Raw genomic sequence first — 17,299 nt, 5'->3', positions numbered from 1 at the left:
AATCTGACTGGTCAGTGAGCTCTAAGGATCATCTTGGCTCTAGATCCCTAGCACTAGAGCTACAGGTGAGTGCCCCACACTTGACTTTTTATAGGGTGCTGGAGATCCAAATTCAAGTTCCCATAGTAGCTTGGCAGGCACTCTAACAGCCAAGTCCCAACTTTCCCCCACAGTGGTTTCACAGCGTGCCTCATTTTAAGTCATACCACACAACAAAAGAACATTTCATCTACCACTCAAGCAATGCTTTCTTTCAAAGTTCTGGTGAAACAGATGTGGCGTTTCTCCCACAAATCCTAATTAAGGGAAGCTGAAGCTATGTAAAACCAATTAGAGATGAAAACAAGACATGTATATCTTTTGAATCGGTAGATGAAACAAAGATTGTAGAAGCTGTGGCTCCCATATGCCGTGAGGACTTAATGCTCCATCCTAGGAGATGGGTGAGGAGAAAACATCAAACACACTCACACACAGAAGCCAGAGGAATAAATCCCCCACAGGTATCAGCCAGTGACCTTGAAAATGATTTCATTTCCATTCTAACCAAAACACGTTTTCAGAACAAAGCCTCTAAGACAACAGAATGGCCCACTTCTAACAGGCAGGAAAGGGCAGAAAAGCCCAACTATGCATAAGTCAAACAGATGAGAGGCTTGAGAATGTGAGCAGGGTGATGAGAAGGCAGAGCGGGGCAGGCCTGAGGGTTGCCAGGGAACACCGTGCTCATGCAGAGAGGCCTTAAAATCCGTCAACTCGCCTCCTGGGCATCTTCATTTAACAGGCAACCGAAGCTGTTAAGCATGACATACTCATCAAGAATTGCTCAGGACAAGTAGGGCCAGGATCATTTGTCTCAAGCCTCCTGTTCATCATGAACCTCAAATTGAAGAATTTGAAGTCGCCTCACCCACACACTTTTTTTGAGACAGAGTCTCACTATGTAGCCTTGGCTGTCTTGGAACTCAGTGTGGAAATGTTTAGTGGTTTCTCCACTGCTTTATCCCCTGTCACATGACACTATCTCCCGCACGCTTCTTGTCTTCTCCACCACACAGTAAACACCCTCAAAGGAGGAAATTCACTCAGCTTATTTCTAATACTGAGAACCCAGCACATTCATCTGCTGGGTACTGCTGTTCAGTAAACATTTTCCCAGGAGGTAGAGACATGAATAAATAGACATGGGCTGGATAAGTAGATGTTTTAATTCAGAAAACCACTCACTACTCATTAAGGACCAATTACATTTGTTTCACTGTGGCCAAAATATCTGAAAGAATAAAGGACAAATTTATTGTGGTTCCCAGTTTTGGGGGGTCTTAGTCCATCACCAACCACTGGCAGAGTGACTCTGCTGAGAGAGCTGAAAGCATGTGGCTGAAGCTATTCACATGCCATCAGACAAGAGACCAAAGGGGGAGGTAAGAACCATGGGTAGGTATACCCTTCGCATGCTGTTCATAGTAAACTACATTCAACAGCCGGCTCCATGTCCACAGCTTGCAAAACAGGCGAGCCAGACTAGGGAGCAGGTTTTTAAAATATAAGTAAGGAGAGGGGAACTTCTGACTCAAGTCACAACTAATAGAACCCTGACTCTTTGAGACAGGGTCTCATTATATAGCTCATTATATAGGGAGTTCCAGGACCACCAGGGCTAGACAGTGAGACCCTGTCTTGAAAAAACAAATAAACAAACAAACAAGCAACATCAACAACAACAACAAAAAAAAAAACAAAGATAGAAGCAAAAAATTCTGCCTTTGCCTCCAAGTGCTGGGATTAAAGTCATGTACCACCACACTAAGCCTAGGATCCTAATTATTTACTGAGCTGAATTAAGAGCGAAGAACTTGGGTCAGAGCCATGGGGTGGCCAGTTCCAGCCCAGTCAACCCAGTGGTGCTCTCTGATGTCTGCATTGGCAGCTAGGAAGCTGGTCACACAAACAGCAGGCTGTTTGCAGACCTAATGCCTATGACTGCAGAGGAGTTCAGGTAGTTCTGCACTGGGGAGTCCAGAAAAGATGGTGATCTGACACAAAACAAAGTGAGCACCTTCCAGAGTCATGAAGCGTTTCCTGAGCAGGGTAGCGTTTCTGTGGAGATGGCAATGGAGTCACCAGTAGTTACCAGGGGCCATTTGCTGTTGAAAAAAATTAAAACTCAAGACACTCAGCTCCAGGCTTGCTTTCCAGGGGTCTAGTCCAAATGGCTTCCAGGTTTTTTGTTTGTTTGTTTTTAAATCACATATTCTCAATGTGATTGGCTGGATGGGAAGTGCACAGTGTTTGGGAAAACCACTGAAGGACTTTAGTGATGAGAAAGATCAGAGGAAAATATTTCCACAGGCCTCAATTGTAAAGTCAACCTTCCCATGGTAATCTCCCAGAGAAACACAATGTAGACCAAGAGTGAATCAGGTTTCCCTTTCTTGAGTGACATTCACCCTTGAGTCTGATAAGCGGAACCAGCTTGTGTGTGCTTCCCGGCTTGCCACAGAGTGGGATCCACAGACCTGCAAGTATCAGTTTCTGAACCAAGATCGTGTTTAAATTTTGTACTGTAAATAAAGGATTAAAAAGAGAAAGAATGAGGAACTCTTTTAATTGGATTTCCAGTAAGTCTGGAGCAGATATTACCTGGATAATACATTATGTCATAATATTTAGAAAGCATCTCTGAGGCGTGTACCTCCAAAATGAGTGGCCATTTTATTCCACTCTCTCTCCAATTGAGTATCTAGCAGAGTATGCACTACAGATCTATAACTTAGAGGTGGTAAAATTCTGAGCAAGCTCTCTAACCTTGGATGTGGAGAGTAAGAGTACCCTGTGACAGAACCTTCAGGAAACAACTATACTGTAATGGAGTAAAACCTGGCGTATAAAGCATCCAGCACACGTTCATCATACAATTACCATTCTATGAATACTTTTATACTCATCTAGACTCTCATTAGCAAATCCTTAGAACTGACTTAAAATGATTATTCTTAACTTAATTTTCTAGATCGGCATACACGCAACGACATACCCAAAGTCTAACAAAAACACGACAGTTGTGAGCGAGTGTGGCGTGCTGGTGTCTCAGTCCTACTGCACAGGGGTAAAAACGGGAACTTTATCAGACTCGGTTTCCGTATCTGTGAAAGGATAACAGTAGAACGGAAGTACCTAACCGACGTGAAACACGCTAACTAAAACACTTAACACAGACTCATTACTCCACAAGAGAATCTTGTCTCATGCTATGTACATCTCTGTCTCTGTACTATGACCTATTAAGGTGCTCACTGAATCCCAGCTCTAGAGCAATCTAAAGACACCGATGTAAACATAGGAAGAATGAACCCCAAATGGAGCATAAACATCATTTTTCTCCAAAATAATAAGTAGTTAATTTATTTCTTTTGGGTATGAGTTGATTTTCTTTTAAGAATATTTTATCTGGGAGTGATTTCAAATTAGTAGATGTCCAAAGAATAAAACAGATACAAAGGACACCACATACATGCCCTCTCCCAGACTCACCCACTGTTAACAGCTCCGCCTGCTGGCCTATTTCTTCTCTCTCTCCCTTTCTGTACAGGCAATATATTTTCAGTTGTTTTCCCTCTCGTAAAGAACTGATATTAGTTGTATCCCTCTGACCATCTACCCATAGATACTCCAGTGCATATTTCCAGATATAAGTGGTAACTAGTTAATTATATGTGTGTGTGCGGGGGGGGAGGCTTTCCTGGAGATCAATACAGGGCTACAAGCACTGTGTTAGTCCTGCTACCTTCCCAGATAACTAATTTTAAAAGCAGCATGCCATTCACTAATAAGACCATTTCATTCCCGTTGTGACTGAGATGGAACAATAGGCACTGTCTAGTCTAAAACGAGCCAAATCACATTGAGAAGTTTATTTTACACCTCAGCCTTTCTTCTGTGTGTGTTTTGTATGTGTGTGCACTGTGTGAGTGAGGGCAGGTGTGTGTATGTGAGTGTGAGAGTATATTGTATGTGAGTGCAGTTAACTGTGCACCACGGTGTGCGCGAGGAGGTCAAAGGACAACTTTCAGAAGGTTTTTCCTTCCAATATGGCTCTCAGGGATTGAACTCAGGTCCCTAGACACTCATGATTAAGTGTTTCCGTTTGCTGAGTGATCTTGCCAGCCCAACGGTTTCTAGAACTGTGTGATGAAACTCATACAGTGTCCTGTAACTGAATGTGGGAGATATGGAACTTTCAGCTCAGTATGCAACGATGAACAATTAAACTAACACATGCAACATATCTGAGGCTTGTGTGGCCATGTTCTCCCATGTTTCACTTGCAATGTCACTTTAGCCTCTGTTCTGAACACTAAATCCAACCTCGCACTGAAAATGCTGTCATCACATATAGCACCAGCAGCACTGCCTACAGGAGCTTGGCTCAGATTTCAGATGTAAGAGGTCCTAAAAGACAGCATGTTTACTGCTCACGAGAAGTTTTCCACTCTTACAGGAACATAATTTCATTACAAAAACAAAAAGCCTTTAAATTTTCCCCACTGTCATTCCTCAGCATGTATCAAATCAGTGTATCTTGAGATGATACTGTGCTGAACTGTTTGATTTTTAAAATTACTATTTGAGCTGCTCACTTGAATTTCATTTAAAAAAATGGTTCAATGAATTTTGGTTTTAGATTAGCTCAGAGTTTCAAAATGTTCTAAAACGGCCCTAAAATATGCTTCTGCTCTTTTGTACTACGTACTTGTATGAAGTAGCATAACCAGGACCCAGCATTATAGGATCAATCTGCCGATCAACAATCAAAGACATGGAAAATGCTCTATGTCCTATGTGATCAAACAGTTAGCAAAGATTTAAGTCATTATATAAGTATGGACAAACATATCCATCTTGTTACGGCAAATCTGTTTTCAACTTTAGTAAATGACAAAAATTATATGTAGATATATAGAGATATCAAATAATTGCTTTAAAATAAGCTGTTTGATGAATTCTCCACAAATGCCAATTTGTACACTTATTTTATATATCTATATATCTGGGGTCAGGTAAAAATTTCTCAGGCAAACAGGTTGTATATAAAAAAATGATTAAGAAGTTGTTACCTATAACATGGTCCATTTTACATTTTATCGTGTGTGTGTGTGTTTTCTTCTGTATGTATATCATACAAGTACAGAGAATCATAAAGGCCAGAGAAGGGTATCAGATGCCCTGAAATTGAAGTTACAATCCATTCTGGCCTGCCTGATCTGAGTGCTAGAACCAAACCCATGCCCTCTGTAAGAGCACAAAGTACTATTAACCCCTTATTTCATCATGGTCTTTAGCAAGACAATCAAACACAAGAGAACAAGTATCCTTACCTAGACTTTAACATAAATACTTACAATCCATAAAAATAGCTAGAAAATGTATTTTTGTGAAAGGTTAGGGGGCATGTGCATTGTTTCTGTTTTGTTTTGGTGTAGTCCAGGCTAGCCTCAAACTCCCTGGGCTCTATGTCACTAAGTACATCTATGCTATTGCTGCACCTGCTGGCACCATCCATCACTGACAACGGAACCCAGCCTTCTTAGCTTTCTAGCATGAGCTGAATGCCAGTGCTCTTCAGGCCTTGAGCACCAGATTGAGACTGGTGGAGCATCCAGCCTGTGGACTGAGCAGTTACAGACTGTAAGCCTCTGAAGAGTGCGAACAGCCGCTGCTGGGCTACCCAGCCAGCAGTATGGAAGCCAACCTATTCATTCCTGCTGTAATGTATGTTGATTCGATTGATTCTGATCCTCTAGGGCACCCTGACTAATAGCATCACCATGCCCAGTTTTACATAATGCTAGGGATCAAACCCATGAATGCTGGGTGAGCACTCAACCCACTGAGTCAGACACCCAGCACTATTTGCACTCGTTTCTACTGAACATGCTTGACACAAGAAGAATCTGTGCACAATACAATGTGTTTTATTCTCTGAACTGAAATGTTTTCTGAAAAACTAAAATATAGTAAAATCTTCTCTGACATAATAGGTGGTAAGGACACTATGGAAACTCTCACGTACCTTCAAAAATTACTGTGAAAATTGCTTTATAATTGTAACAGATCTTGATGGAAAATGTCAGCTAAAATTATAAAGCAATTAAATAAATGAACACAGCTGCCAAAGAGATACATTAGGATCCTGGACGGAGCCAAGACTAAGCCATATGTTATTAAGAGGAGATACTTTAGGATTTGGTACATACATTTAAAAAACTAACCTTCAAGGAGACTGGAGGCAAAGAAGCAAAGCCAGAGCTTGGGGTTTGGCGGTTGTTAGAAATGGGTTTGTACTTGAGTTCAATCATTAATAAACTGGGTACCGGCCACAGACCACTGGCAGAAGCGGTCCACTCTTCTCTCGCTACATACACTAAGAATACATGAACTACAATAGTAACAAACTACATCTCATCCTCAGAGGGGGCTTCAAAGAGAGGGGAGTGGCCTCCTCTCTCTCACTCTTCTGTCAAGGGACCAAACAGCAAGAAGGCTCTTGCTGGATTCAGACCCTTGGTACCTCCAGTCGTGAGTGATATTGTTTTCTTTACATTCCCTGGTCCTGAGATAGCTACAGCCTAAAGAGAACTTGAAGATGAGCAGCAATGCTAACTTTGGGAGTTTGTGTCAGTAGGGAGAAGGGCTGGCCTTGGCGGAAGACCTTCAGATAGAAGGTCCCAGGCCTGTGTAACATTCTCACACTGCAACATAACATTGCTATCTACAGAGTTCACACTTGAGTGGAACTGAGTTACCAAAACAAGACAGCAACAACATCAAAAACATGTCAGAATATAAGTTTCTGATTTTGCGTCACGCTGGGACACCCACAGCTCTCCTAGGACACACGTGGTCTGCTGGTCACAGGTTGGACATGCTGACAGATGACCTGGGAAGAGGAGGCTAACTCCCAGAGAGTCAGCATTTCCGTGTCAAGCACCATTGACACAATGGCAGTGAGGGGTGCAGGGGAGCAGAGTGAGACCTGGTTTGAAGTCAGACCCACCTTTGTGGTGATGCTCTTCTGCGCGCACCACACTATTTGTTAAATAAACCAGATGATATGGCAGGCTAAGGGTTAAAACACACACAGATGACAGGATAGACAGGCAATCTATGTGAACTGTACAAATCTCAAAAGAGCACCTGAGACACAGAGAGAGTCACAAAATAAGTGACTATCGATGTTATGAATCAGGTTAGGCTTTGCAAAGAGAAAATATATATTCATTTTCGGCAACACTTTGGTTAAAGGATAACAGTCACAGTCGCAACAGTCCTCAGATGTTTACAGACCTCTCTACAAAATTCAATCAAAACCACTTCATTAACATCAAACACAACCTGAACAGAGACACACATTCCAGAAGACGGTCAGCATCAGCTTCGTCGCTCTTGTTATACTCTATCATTAGCTCTCATTATTAAAGACCATGGCATAATGGACTGATTTCAGACAAGCCAAGGTGGAAACAACAGCGCTTAAGAGAAAGCTAATAGGTTCAAACAGTCCCCAAAGTAATGCATGGCTCTATGCACAAAAAGGTTAATGTTGGCAGATGCTCAACCGTCTATCTGAATATGGCACCTCTATAAATAAAGAACAAGGTCACCCGTTTACCCCATCAAATTTAAAATGTCTTGGAGACCAAACACAGTCTCTCTGGAAACTCCTCCAAGTTAATAACCAATACCTCTTAGGCAGGCTACAATGGCCTCAGTATCACAGAGAGCCTTGATCAACAAAACAATATGCTGTAAAACAGGCTCCTTCCCTCCTTCAGGAGACATTCCTTTGCCTGTGTGGAAAAATGAGCCCCTCAGAGCAGAACCCCCAGAGGCGGGAGGCAGGAGGGGGTGCACTCAGCATTCCAGAGAAGCCACACTACTGAATGAGCCCAGAGCTGCATCTTGCATCTCACTCTGACAGTGGCGGCACGGCAAATGACAAGCCCTGTCAGGTAAGGTATTTATCCTCACACGGAATGCGGCTACTCCAAAGCAACCATCTCAGCGGCTGTCACATCAATGGAGACAAGAAGTCACAAAACGGGAAGGCTATCATTGAGGGAGGTGCAGCAATAGAGACTGTAATTAAGAACTGCTGCAAAGCGCTCCTTAGCATCATGTTCAGGATGGCTTGGATTACCTGCCAACTCCCCAATGAAGTCCTTACCAGCCTGTCTCTGAGGGGAGCAACCTTCTGAGCAGCCTTTCAATCTGCAAGCCTATGCAAAAGTCGCTCTTAAAGGCTGGGAATGCAGACTCAAGGAAGAAACACCGACCTGCTCTGTTCATTCACTCGACAAATAGTTATCCCACTATTCAGGCACCAGGTGAGAGGTACAGAGGTCACCAAGGGAGATACGCCACCTGACTTGGCAAAGATAGATCTGAAAGGGCAAACAGACACACAGTAGGAACCACAGGTCAGGTGGAGGGTGAGAGCCTTGAGAACCCTAAGGACGACACCTGTCCCAGTGAAGGAGATGAAGCAGAACTTCAAGGGAGAAGAGGCGTCGAGGATGAACCTTAAAAGGAAGTAAGGAACCGGCCAGAGAAGGCAATGTGTACCCACAGGAGAAGGCATTTGTATACTGGAGACAGGAAGACATCTGTGGGGCTGAAGCACTAGGCAGGGCTGGGTAATGGCTGCGTGTGCTTCAGAACAGCTACAAACAGGGCAGAAGACAAGATGAGAAGCTAAGAACATGATGAGATGGTGTGTGTGTGCGAGTGCGCGCACGTGTGTGTTTGAGAGAAAGACTACATTACATGGTTCTCAAGTGTGAGATAGAGTGTTGCACAGCCAGGAAGCTGCTCACACCTATAAGAACCGAGTTCTAGTTGAGCGAAGACCACTACCTTCCATTTAACGAGCATCAAAGGGGTTCTGTGGGCTGCACGAGGCCACAGAGCTGGCAGAGCAAGCCTCAGACTTCACACTCAGACACTGGACTCTTTCTGCATTTGGTTGTCCTTTCTGTACTCACTTTCCCCCTAGGGAGCGGGGAGTGATTTTCAGGGGTAAACATAATTGAGTTCTACCATGATGACCTTCTCCTTCTACCATAGAAACAAAGTTCTTGAATGAAGAGAAAAACAAAAGGGAAAACAAGCTGCAACAAAAATGGGACTGCATTCACAGGTGACGTGGGCGGTATGGGAATTACACCTCAATGAAAGTGCTCAAAATTAAAATAATAGCCACAGAGGGGATTAGCAGTGAGTAGCGTGGTATTTCCAAGTGTAGCTGTGCAGAAGTTCAGTCGTTCCTCTGCTTATGGATAAAACACGATTGCCATGCATAGGACTGAGTTCGGAGCTGTGACATCATCACAACACACATGCTGAAGATGTCAAGATGACTCAGGACTAGAGGAGCTTTCTCTCTTCACTGCCAATGGCCAATATATTTTCTACAATGTGGAGAACATGAATTCAACCCCCTTCTAGCATTTACCTGCTCATGAGGTCACCTTCCCACACACTGAGGTCAGGGAGTATCAGCCTATGGAGGTTCCGGAATACAAGAGATCACAGGAACTTTTGTTCCTATTACAACACAGGAGGATTGATTCTCCCCATCCACAGCTCCCAAAGCCACTCGCACAAGGCACTGGTCGAGAAAGACCTCTGCTTTGCCAGGCATAGGGCCAAAAAGTCAAAATAAACACACACGGAGACAGACTATTCCAAGCCAGCCACAGAATCCTACATGTTAAACTCATGTTAAAACAAAACAAAACAAACAAACAAACAAACAAAACACATCCCAGGCAGGGGAGGGAGCTCAGTAGGCAAAGCGCTTACTAGACAAGCACGAGGGCCTGTACCCACAGTTTAGAAAGGCAGATGTGACACAGGCTTGCAATCCTAGCGCTAAGTAGGTGGAGACATGTGATGTGGATCCCTATAACTCTCTGGGTAGCCAGCCAAGATTGAATGGTTAAGTCCCAAGTCCCAGTGAGGGACCCAGAGGGCCCCAAGCTTTCAGCACCTTGGGAATGACATTAAAAAAAAAAAAGGACCTCTGAACTTCACTTACACACTTGTGCATGTGGGTGGACACGCATGTGCATAACATACATATATACATACATACATACACATATACACACACATACATGCATACACACACAGAGCACACTAGGCACAAAAAATAAACCTCATTTTCTGCTACCTTATAATTGAATCGGTACAGCGAACTGTGTTGTATCTTCTTTTTCAGTCCAAACACGAATTTCACTTTCCAAATTCCTGATTTACTAGTTTCGTACAAATAGGACATCAGTACCAAATGGTTTTTTAAGAAAAGACAAACATTGTTCTTCCATTGTTTTTTGTTTTTTGTTTTTTAAAAAAAAAAAAACCCGAATCTTTTGGACCTACTTGCTAAATAGTGGTACACTTAAAATCAAGCCATGTAGCTCATAGTCAAGTCCAAGAGATCGGGTGGGGAGGGTAGAATTAATGGGAAAGCTTGCCAAAAATGTAACCATGGTAACACCACAGATGCATCAAGCAATGGTGTACTAATTTGCTTCATCCCCCATTTCTTAAAGTGGAATCTAAGTAGGGGAAAAAATCACATGGAGAATAATTATGAGCCTGCAATTACTGAATTTGGCAAAGCTGCATTCAACCTGCAACCGTAACTTACAGGCAGTCACGGGACAACTTAGAAATGGCCCTAGGAGGTTCATGAGCCAAAAAGATGAGGTTCTGCTATGAACTCCCCCATGACCCTGTTTCCTCTCCTGCTTTCAGAAGTTTGGTGTATGTAACATGGGCCAGTGTGACAGAGGAGGACCAAGCTGGATAATACAGCCTCAGTTCTGCTGCCCAGAGTCACACCCTCACTCAAAACTGGATTACTAGATCAATAAAAACGGGGAGAAAATTCCAACCCTATCTGCAAGACTAGAATTAGGAACTGCAATGAATCTAAATACATACGGATTCATTCAAGGATATTATTGGAATTGAAGTTTTCAATTCAAAATGGAAAAGCTGAAATGAGTGAGGGCAACTAAGTCACGTTAACAGGTCACCTCTTCTCTGTCAGATGCGGCTGTTAGCGAGTAAAGAGGGAACTCCAGAGTGCTGCCCAAGGTCCTTGCAGTATTCCTCTTCCCCTCAGAGCCTTGATTTACTACTAAGCAAAATGGAGGGCAGCTGATTAGTCTAGAAACTGATTTCTTAAGGTTCTCAAATCTATGCAAGGCCTTTGGTCAGTCACACTTGTGACTTTACGGTGACACCAGAAAACACGGGCAGTCTGGCACATTACTTCCAGAGTATTATATTTAAAGAAAACCATTTCTAGACAACAGATCACAGCAAGAGGATTCTGTAAATATTAAAGTATTCTTCCTATAGGCAGTGTCTCAAAAATAGTACCTCTAAAAACTCTTTCAAACTTCAAAGAACCAAGTGACGAAAGCAGAAAGTAAAAGTCCCAGTACTAAAACCAGAATCACTCTTTCCTTGAGGTGTGAACGGAATCAAATAAATGCCATGTCTTCCCAAGAGGCAGAGGTAAGATCAGCCTGTTCAGGGACACAGTGCATTCAAGTCTCACTCTAAGGCAGCTGTCAATTATCCACTCCCAGCGGACCAACCCAAGGCCTGCTTATCCTGACCCTGAAGAGTTTCCTTTCAGAGGCCTGATGGTCTATATCTGGCCTGCTCAAATTTGGATGCATTGAACACTTTTTAGAATTTTAATCTGTGAAAATCCTTCTTTTTCCCTACAATCCAGACGTGGGGATTTTAAAGTCTGGTTGTAGGGATGGAGAGTGACCGTGGCACTCCCCCCACCGAGGGCCATTAAAGACACAGAGGCCTCCGCTCTGCTCAGTCTCAGGGTCTCTGCCTGGCTCACTCCATTAAACACAATGACACTTCCATTTCTAGAGGCTTCACCCCACCAAGACTTTGTGAACTGTTTACACGCTTCAGCCCCCCTATACTTCAAGCAGTTCCAGGGAGCTAGCATGACCGACACGGTCTGTACACAGATCGGACAGTGAGCTCATGAAAGGTAATTTGCCCAGCATTTAAACCTAATAAGTAGCAGAGTCCAATGGAAATCCAGTCACACCATAATATCATGCTGTCTGTCCCACTGTCAACCAACATTTGCTTTACTTAGGGCATCATTCAGTGGACTCACTGCTAAGTGTGCCAGAACCATCAGCTGAGCTTCCTTCTCCTCTTTACACATACGTGAGCGCGCACACTCACATACAGCAGCGAGACACTAAAATTAGCTACTCACAAGGCACGGCATGGCGGTAGAGGTTGTCCCTTATGGTCTGCTGGAGCTCATGATCCGGAGACCCCTTCTGGAACCGCTGGCTGAGAAAGTGTCGCAGGTCCTTGTTGAGCCTTCCTCCTGCAGGAAATGCACAAAGCAGACAGAGCACATCAACAAGAGAGGGCTTTCTGAACAAGGAGCCGTCAGAGCTGTGTGTGAGAAAGCAGCATCCTGCAAACCCAGCCAGAGACCCTCAGTCACAGTGAGGAAGGGCTTCCGTTTCCCGCTGTAGGGGATACAGCCAGGGGAAGGCGACGAAGAGAAAACAGCATGGAAACAACTAAGGTATGGGCCTTATCACATGCAATACCAGAAAGCTGAGTAACAGAGGATTTCCTCTGGGCCATGCATGTAAGTGAGCGCCTGTGACATCAGCAGACACTCTCAGGAGAATGACCAGTTGAAACAAACAAGAGGACAATCCGGCAACAACTGTCAAATAGGAAACCGGCTCAGAACTCCAGTGTCATTTACTACAGCAAATGAATAAAAGTAAAAGCAAGCAAGAAAACAATGGACAAACCACAAAAAGAAACCGATTCAGTAAAGCTCAGCCCACCGGCATAGTAACTGCTAAGAATAAGTGAGCTACACCTCCACATGCCAGTCGCAGGGAGGGAGCTTGGAAAACAGCCTTCAGGGTCTGAACCCTGTTTGCAGATTTAAACTTTATTTAACTGGCATATAAAAGCAGAAGAAAAGGCCTTACACCTTAAGTACACAGGAGTGTGCCATGTGATGTTTAAACGCAGGCAAACACTGCACAATGGTTATGGAGCTGTTGCTTGTATACAGTGAAAACTTTCAGAATCCGTCCTTCTAGCTTTCAAAGTGTAGCCTATAGTACTATTATGTTCCAGTTTCTCAGTGGGGGCAAACCAGTTTGTTTCTACCCAGACAGGACAAGGTATCTCCTGCAAACCTTTCCCCTTGCACCTTCCAGACCCCTGGTAAACACCATTCAACCACTCTCCTCTCAATGAGCATGAACTCAGCTTTGATAGTCCATGCATGAGCTGAGATCATGGGTGTAACTTGTCTGTCTTTATGACTCTTTTTGTGTGAAAAAGAATTCTAAATAGGAAATGGACTGAGGCACAGTTTAGCCAATTTGAGACTTAGTTCAATCCCCAGAATCAAATAAAAACTGCAAAATAAAAAAAAAGAGAGAACACATATTAAAAAAAGGAACCTTAAACAACAACAACAGCCATTTCCTCTAGAGTACAAGACTTAAGCAGAGAAAGGAGACCCTCTTCTTCATTTTCTGGATAAATAACTACTGATATATACATCTCTACACCCTCCACTGCCTTTCAAATACAAGGTACTCATTGCTTTTTTTATTGCTGTTTGAGCCACAGTTAACTGTGTCTTTATTTCCTTGAAATCTTATATACTAAGTAGAACAAAAGTTTTCAATGTTGCAAAAAAAGTGTCATAGAAAAGAGAATTTGAAAGAATTGTAAAACAGATAAATAAAGATGCTACAGCGATGACTTAAAAACAGAAAAAAAACCCCACAGGAATAAGCTTATCTTTCCAGGTGGGCAGTGGTGCTGTAGATTTAATCCTAGCACTCTAGAGACAAAGGCAGGCTGATCTAATTTCAAGGCCAGTTTCTTAATACACAGAGTGAGTTCCAGGACAGTCAGACCTACATAAGGAATGTTATTATTTTGCAGACCATTCCTGTCATCTGGGTACCCTGTTCCTTTAAGAGACAAGCTCTGCCCATCCCCAATCTCCCTGCAACCCCTTCCCCACAGAGGCAAGCTAATCTTGAGCCTTCTCTCCTATGTTCTCACTCACTACTGCCTCTCTCCCTCCTCCCCTTCTTTCTTCTCTCTACCCTCTCTTTCCTCTTTCTCTGTCCCTCTTCTCTCTCTCCCGTTCTCCCCTCACCTCTATAACCCCTTACTCTTATACCATTCCAAATACACACTAAATAGACTCTATACCCAAGCTCACTCTGCATGGCGTATCTGTCTTTCTCCTGTCCACCGCTGGTCTCCCACCCTCCAGAGGACCTGCCAGGGTTGAGCCTCTGATTATCTTTCATTGGTGCTGAAAATCTTTCAGAGAAACCTTACTCAGAAAAACAAAACAAAACAACAACACTTTTTATAGGTGAATTGCTGGGCGATGGTGGCACACACCTTTAATCCCAGCACTCAGGAGGCAGAGGTAGGTGAATCTCTGTGAGTTCGAGACCAGCCTGGTCTACAAGAGCTAGTTCCAGGACAGCCTCTAAAGCTACAGAGAAACCCTGTCTCTAAAAAACGAAACAAACAAACAAAAAAACCAAAAAATAACCAACAACAGCAGCAACAACAACAACAAAGAGTGTCTTTCAGTTTTAGACAAAATGAAAAGCAGGCCTAGGCATTTCCAGTCTTAGTGAAACAACACAGCCACTGGTCACCATGTGAGCCACAGAAGTCCTTGAAGCACCTCCATGCTCAGAAGAGTCATCCAGGACCAAGACAGAGATGCAACCTGATGCTGTTTTCTACTATGGCAGGAAACTACTGGTCTGCTTCTCACACCTGCTCATTCTGGCACCAACTCATGAAACTGCTTTCAGTTGCACACAACCAAGGTTCAAGCTGTCAAGAGAAAAATGTGTACACTGATAATCAAACTCAGCACCATTCAATCACTAATCATTTAGCGATAGATGAAGTAAGCACTGCCTTACCTGCTCCCTAGGCAAACGGGCAGCAGACAGGACGTTTCAAAAGTTCAGAAAAGAACACACACACACACACACACACACACACACGATGCTGACAAATACCTAGGTGATAAAGGACATACAAACTCAAATCACAAGGAGATCCCACTCTGTAGTTACCAGAAGAACAGAATTCAAAGGGTGAATAAATCTCACCTTTCGGCAAGATACAAAACAAGGTTTTATATACAGCTGGTGGGTGTGTAAGGAGGCTCAGCCTCATGAGAACACAATTTAACAATACTTCATTAAGACAAATTTGCACAGAAAAAGCAATGAACAATTTCACTAAAAATAAAGAACACGAAAATAAGTCCAAAAAAAGAAAATATAAATGAATTGCTCAGCCCTAAATTATAAACAATCCAAATATTTATCCAGAGGCAATGAAAGAAATGATATGTTTAATGAACTGCCGCACAGCACTTAAAAAGGAGACAGTACAAATGCATAAACAATATTGATAATTCTCAAGCATTTAACATTGAACACGGACACAGAAGGGAACAAAACTTCGTCCATAAAGTTTTTAACATGTTCCCTCCATAATAGAGGGTAAGAAAGACTAAGCAGAATACCATGAAGGTATGGAGTACCTGAATCTATGGAGTTCATAGATGTTTACTTATGTACCAGTTAACATAAGCATACATCATGAAGGCTATTGAGAAACACTATACTACATTCTATGTGTCCACAACAACCACAATAATTATTTCCAAATAGTTTTAAAAAATAATTTATTTAATTTTATTTTATGTGCATTGGTGTAAGGGTGTCAGATCCCCTGGAACTGGAGTTACAAGCAGGTGTGAGATGTCATGTGGGTTCTGGGAATTGAACCTGGGTCCTCTGTATTGAAGGTCACTGCTCTTAACTGCTGAGTCATCTCTCTAGCCCTCCCAATGACTTTTTAAGAAACAGAGAAGACAATGAACTCCTTGAGGGGCGTGCCAACCTAGAATTGATTGGCTGTGTGATATAACACAGGTGCTACGCATCAGAATGCAGAGAATCATCCAGGAAACAAAGCTAGGCAGGGTGGCTGCTAGTGGGTACCATTGCATTAGATGCTTAGGTCCTGGATTCATTAGGGAGTTAACCAGAAAGAACAGGGCAAATGCTGGCAGTGAGCAAACACAGGCTCAGGTATGGACCCAGCTCCATTATTCACGGCTTATGAGCCTCTCTTCTCTCACTCATAAAAATAGAACGATGATGTAATAGTGGCCACATCACATGGCTGCTGTAAACAGCAGAGGGGTGACATGGAAGCACAGGGCAGAGCAGAGTGGAAGCACTTAGTGAAAGACAAACACTGCAATCACCACAGTGTCAAGTGGACAGTTTCTGAGGTGAGGGGAAAAGAATAAAATCTAGCCCAAACATGAATTAGTATTCTTTTTCAAAAGTTAAAAAAGAAAAAACCACATAAGTATGAATGTTATTCAAATGGGTTAGAAACAGCAGGAGACAAACCATGAGGCAAGAGAGTTTGGACTAAAGAATATTTCCAGTGCTAAAAGAAATGGGTGACAGTCTTTTTGTGCCAGAGCAGTGTGTTCTTAGGCAGACTGGGGCTGAGGATCAGGAAGGAATGCTAACTGGTAAATCACTGGTAGGTGTGATAATCACACTTGCTCAATGCTAGCCCCAGGGGTAAGGCACTTTTGAATGATACTGAGAGAATACTGCTTCCCAGTTGTCTACAATCTAGGTGATTCTTGACTGGAAGACTTCTATCAAATGACTGGTAGGACACTGACATAGGTGGTTCAGTGAGCAAAGGTGTTTGCTGCCATGTCCCAGTTCAGTCCCTAGAACCCACATGGTAGGAGAGAACCAATTGCTGCTGCTGTCGCCTGCCACGTTTGCCATGACACTTCTGCTCCCCCACCCCACATACCCACATAGAAAAATAAAACTTAAGAGACTCTGCACACTATCTGAACTATAAGTAGCAAAGAGGTCTGTATAGCTAAATACACCGTTAGGGACTAAAACAAATTCCAGAGAACATACGAGACCCATTAGTTTGTTCCCTATATGTGACACAGGTGCATACCTATAGTCGTCACCATCAAGATAAACCAGAGGCTTTCTGCCAGACTGTCCTTCATCTTAGGCTCTCCGTTATGGTTTATGGGCATCAGACTGAAACTCCTCTCTTCTGTAAATGTGCAAAGGGC

The 17,299-nt window shown here is 43.1% G+C and overlaps 1 protein-coding gene across 28 annotated transcripts in view; it reads right to left on the bottom strand.

The window, feature by feature from the left end:
- Positions 1-17,299, bottom strand: part of Magi1 (membrane associated guanylate kinase, WW and PDZ domain containing 1) — a 610,906-nt gene that overhangs the window by 233,449 nt on the left and 360,158 nt on the right. For 16 of the 28 annotated variants that reach the window (XM_085686765.2, XM_085686766.2, XM_087904480.1 and 13 more), the window contains exons 2-3: positions 17,176-17,280; positions 12,335-12,451 (exon numbers count right to left, since the gene is read on the bottom strand). In XM_085686765.2, coding sequence (XP_085542891.2) covers positions 12,335-12,451; positions 17,176-17,280 — 222 coding nt within the window. The remainder of the gene's footprint in view (positions 1-12,334; positions 12,452-17,175; positions 17,281-17,299) is intronic. The other 12 variants (XM_085686756.2, XM_048438418.3, XM_048438423.3 and 9 more) reach the window with 1 other exon arrangement.

This window comes from Myodes glareolus, chromosome 3 (genome assembly GCF_982192425.1).
Source record: "Myodes glareolus chromosome 3, mMyoGla1.1, whole genome shotgun sequence".
NCBI classification, from domain to species: Eukaryota; Metazoa; Chordata; class Mammalia; order Rodentia; family Cricetidae; genus Myodes; species Myodes glareolus.
This window is presented reverse-complemented; position numbering and strand designations above follow the sequence as displayed.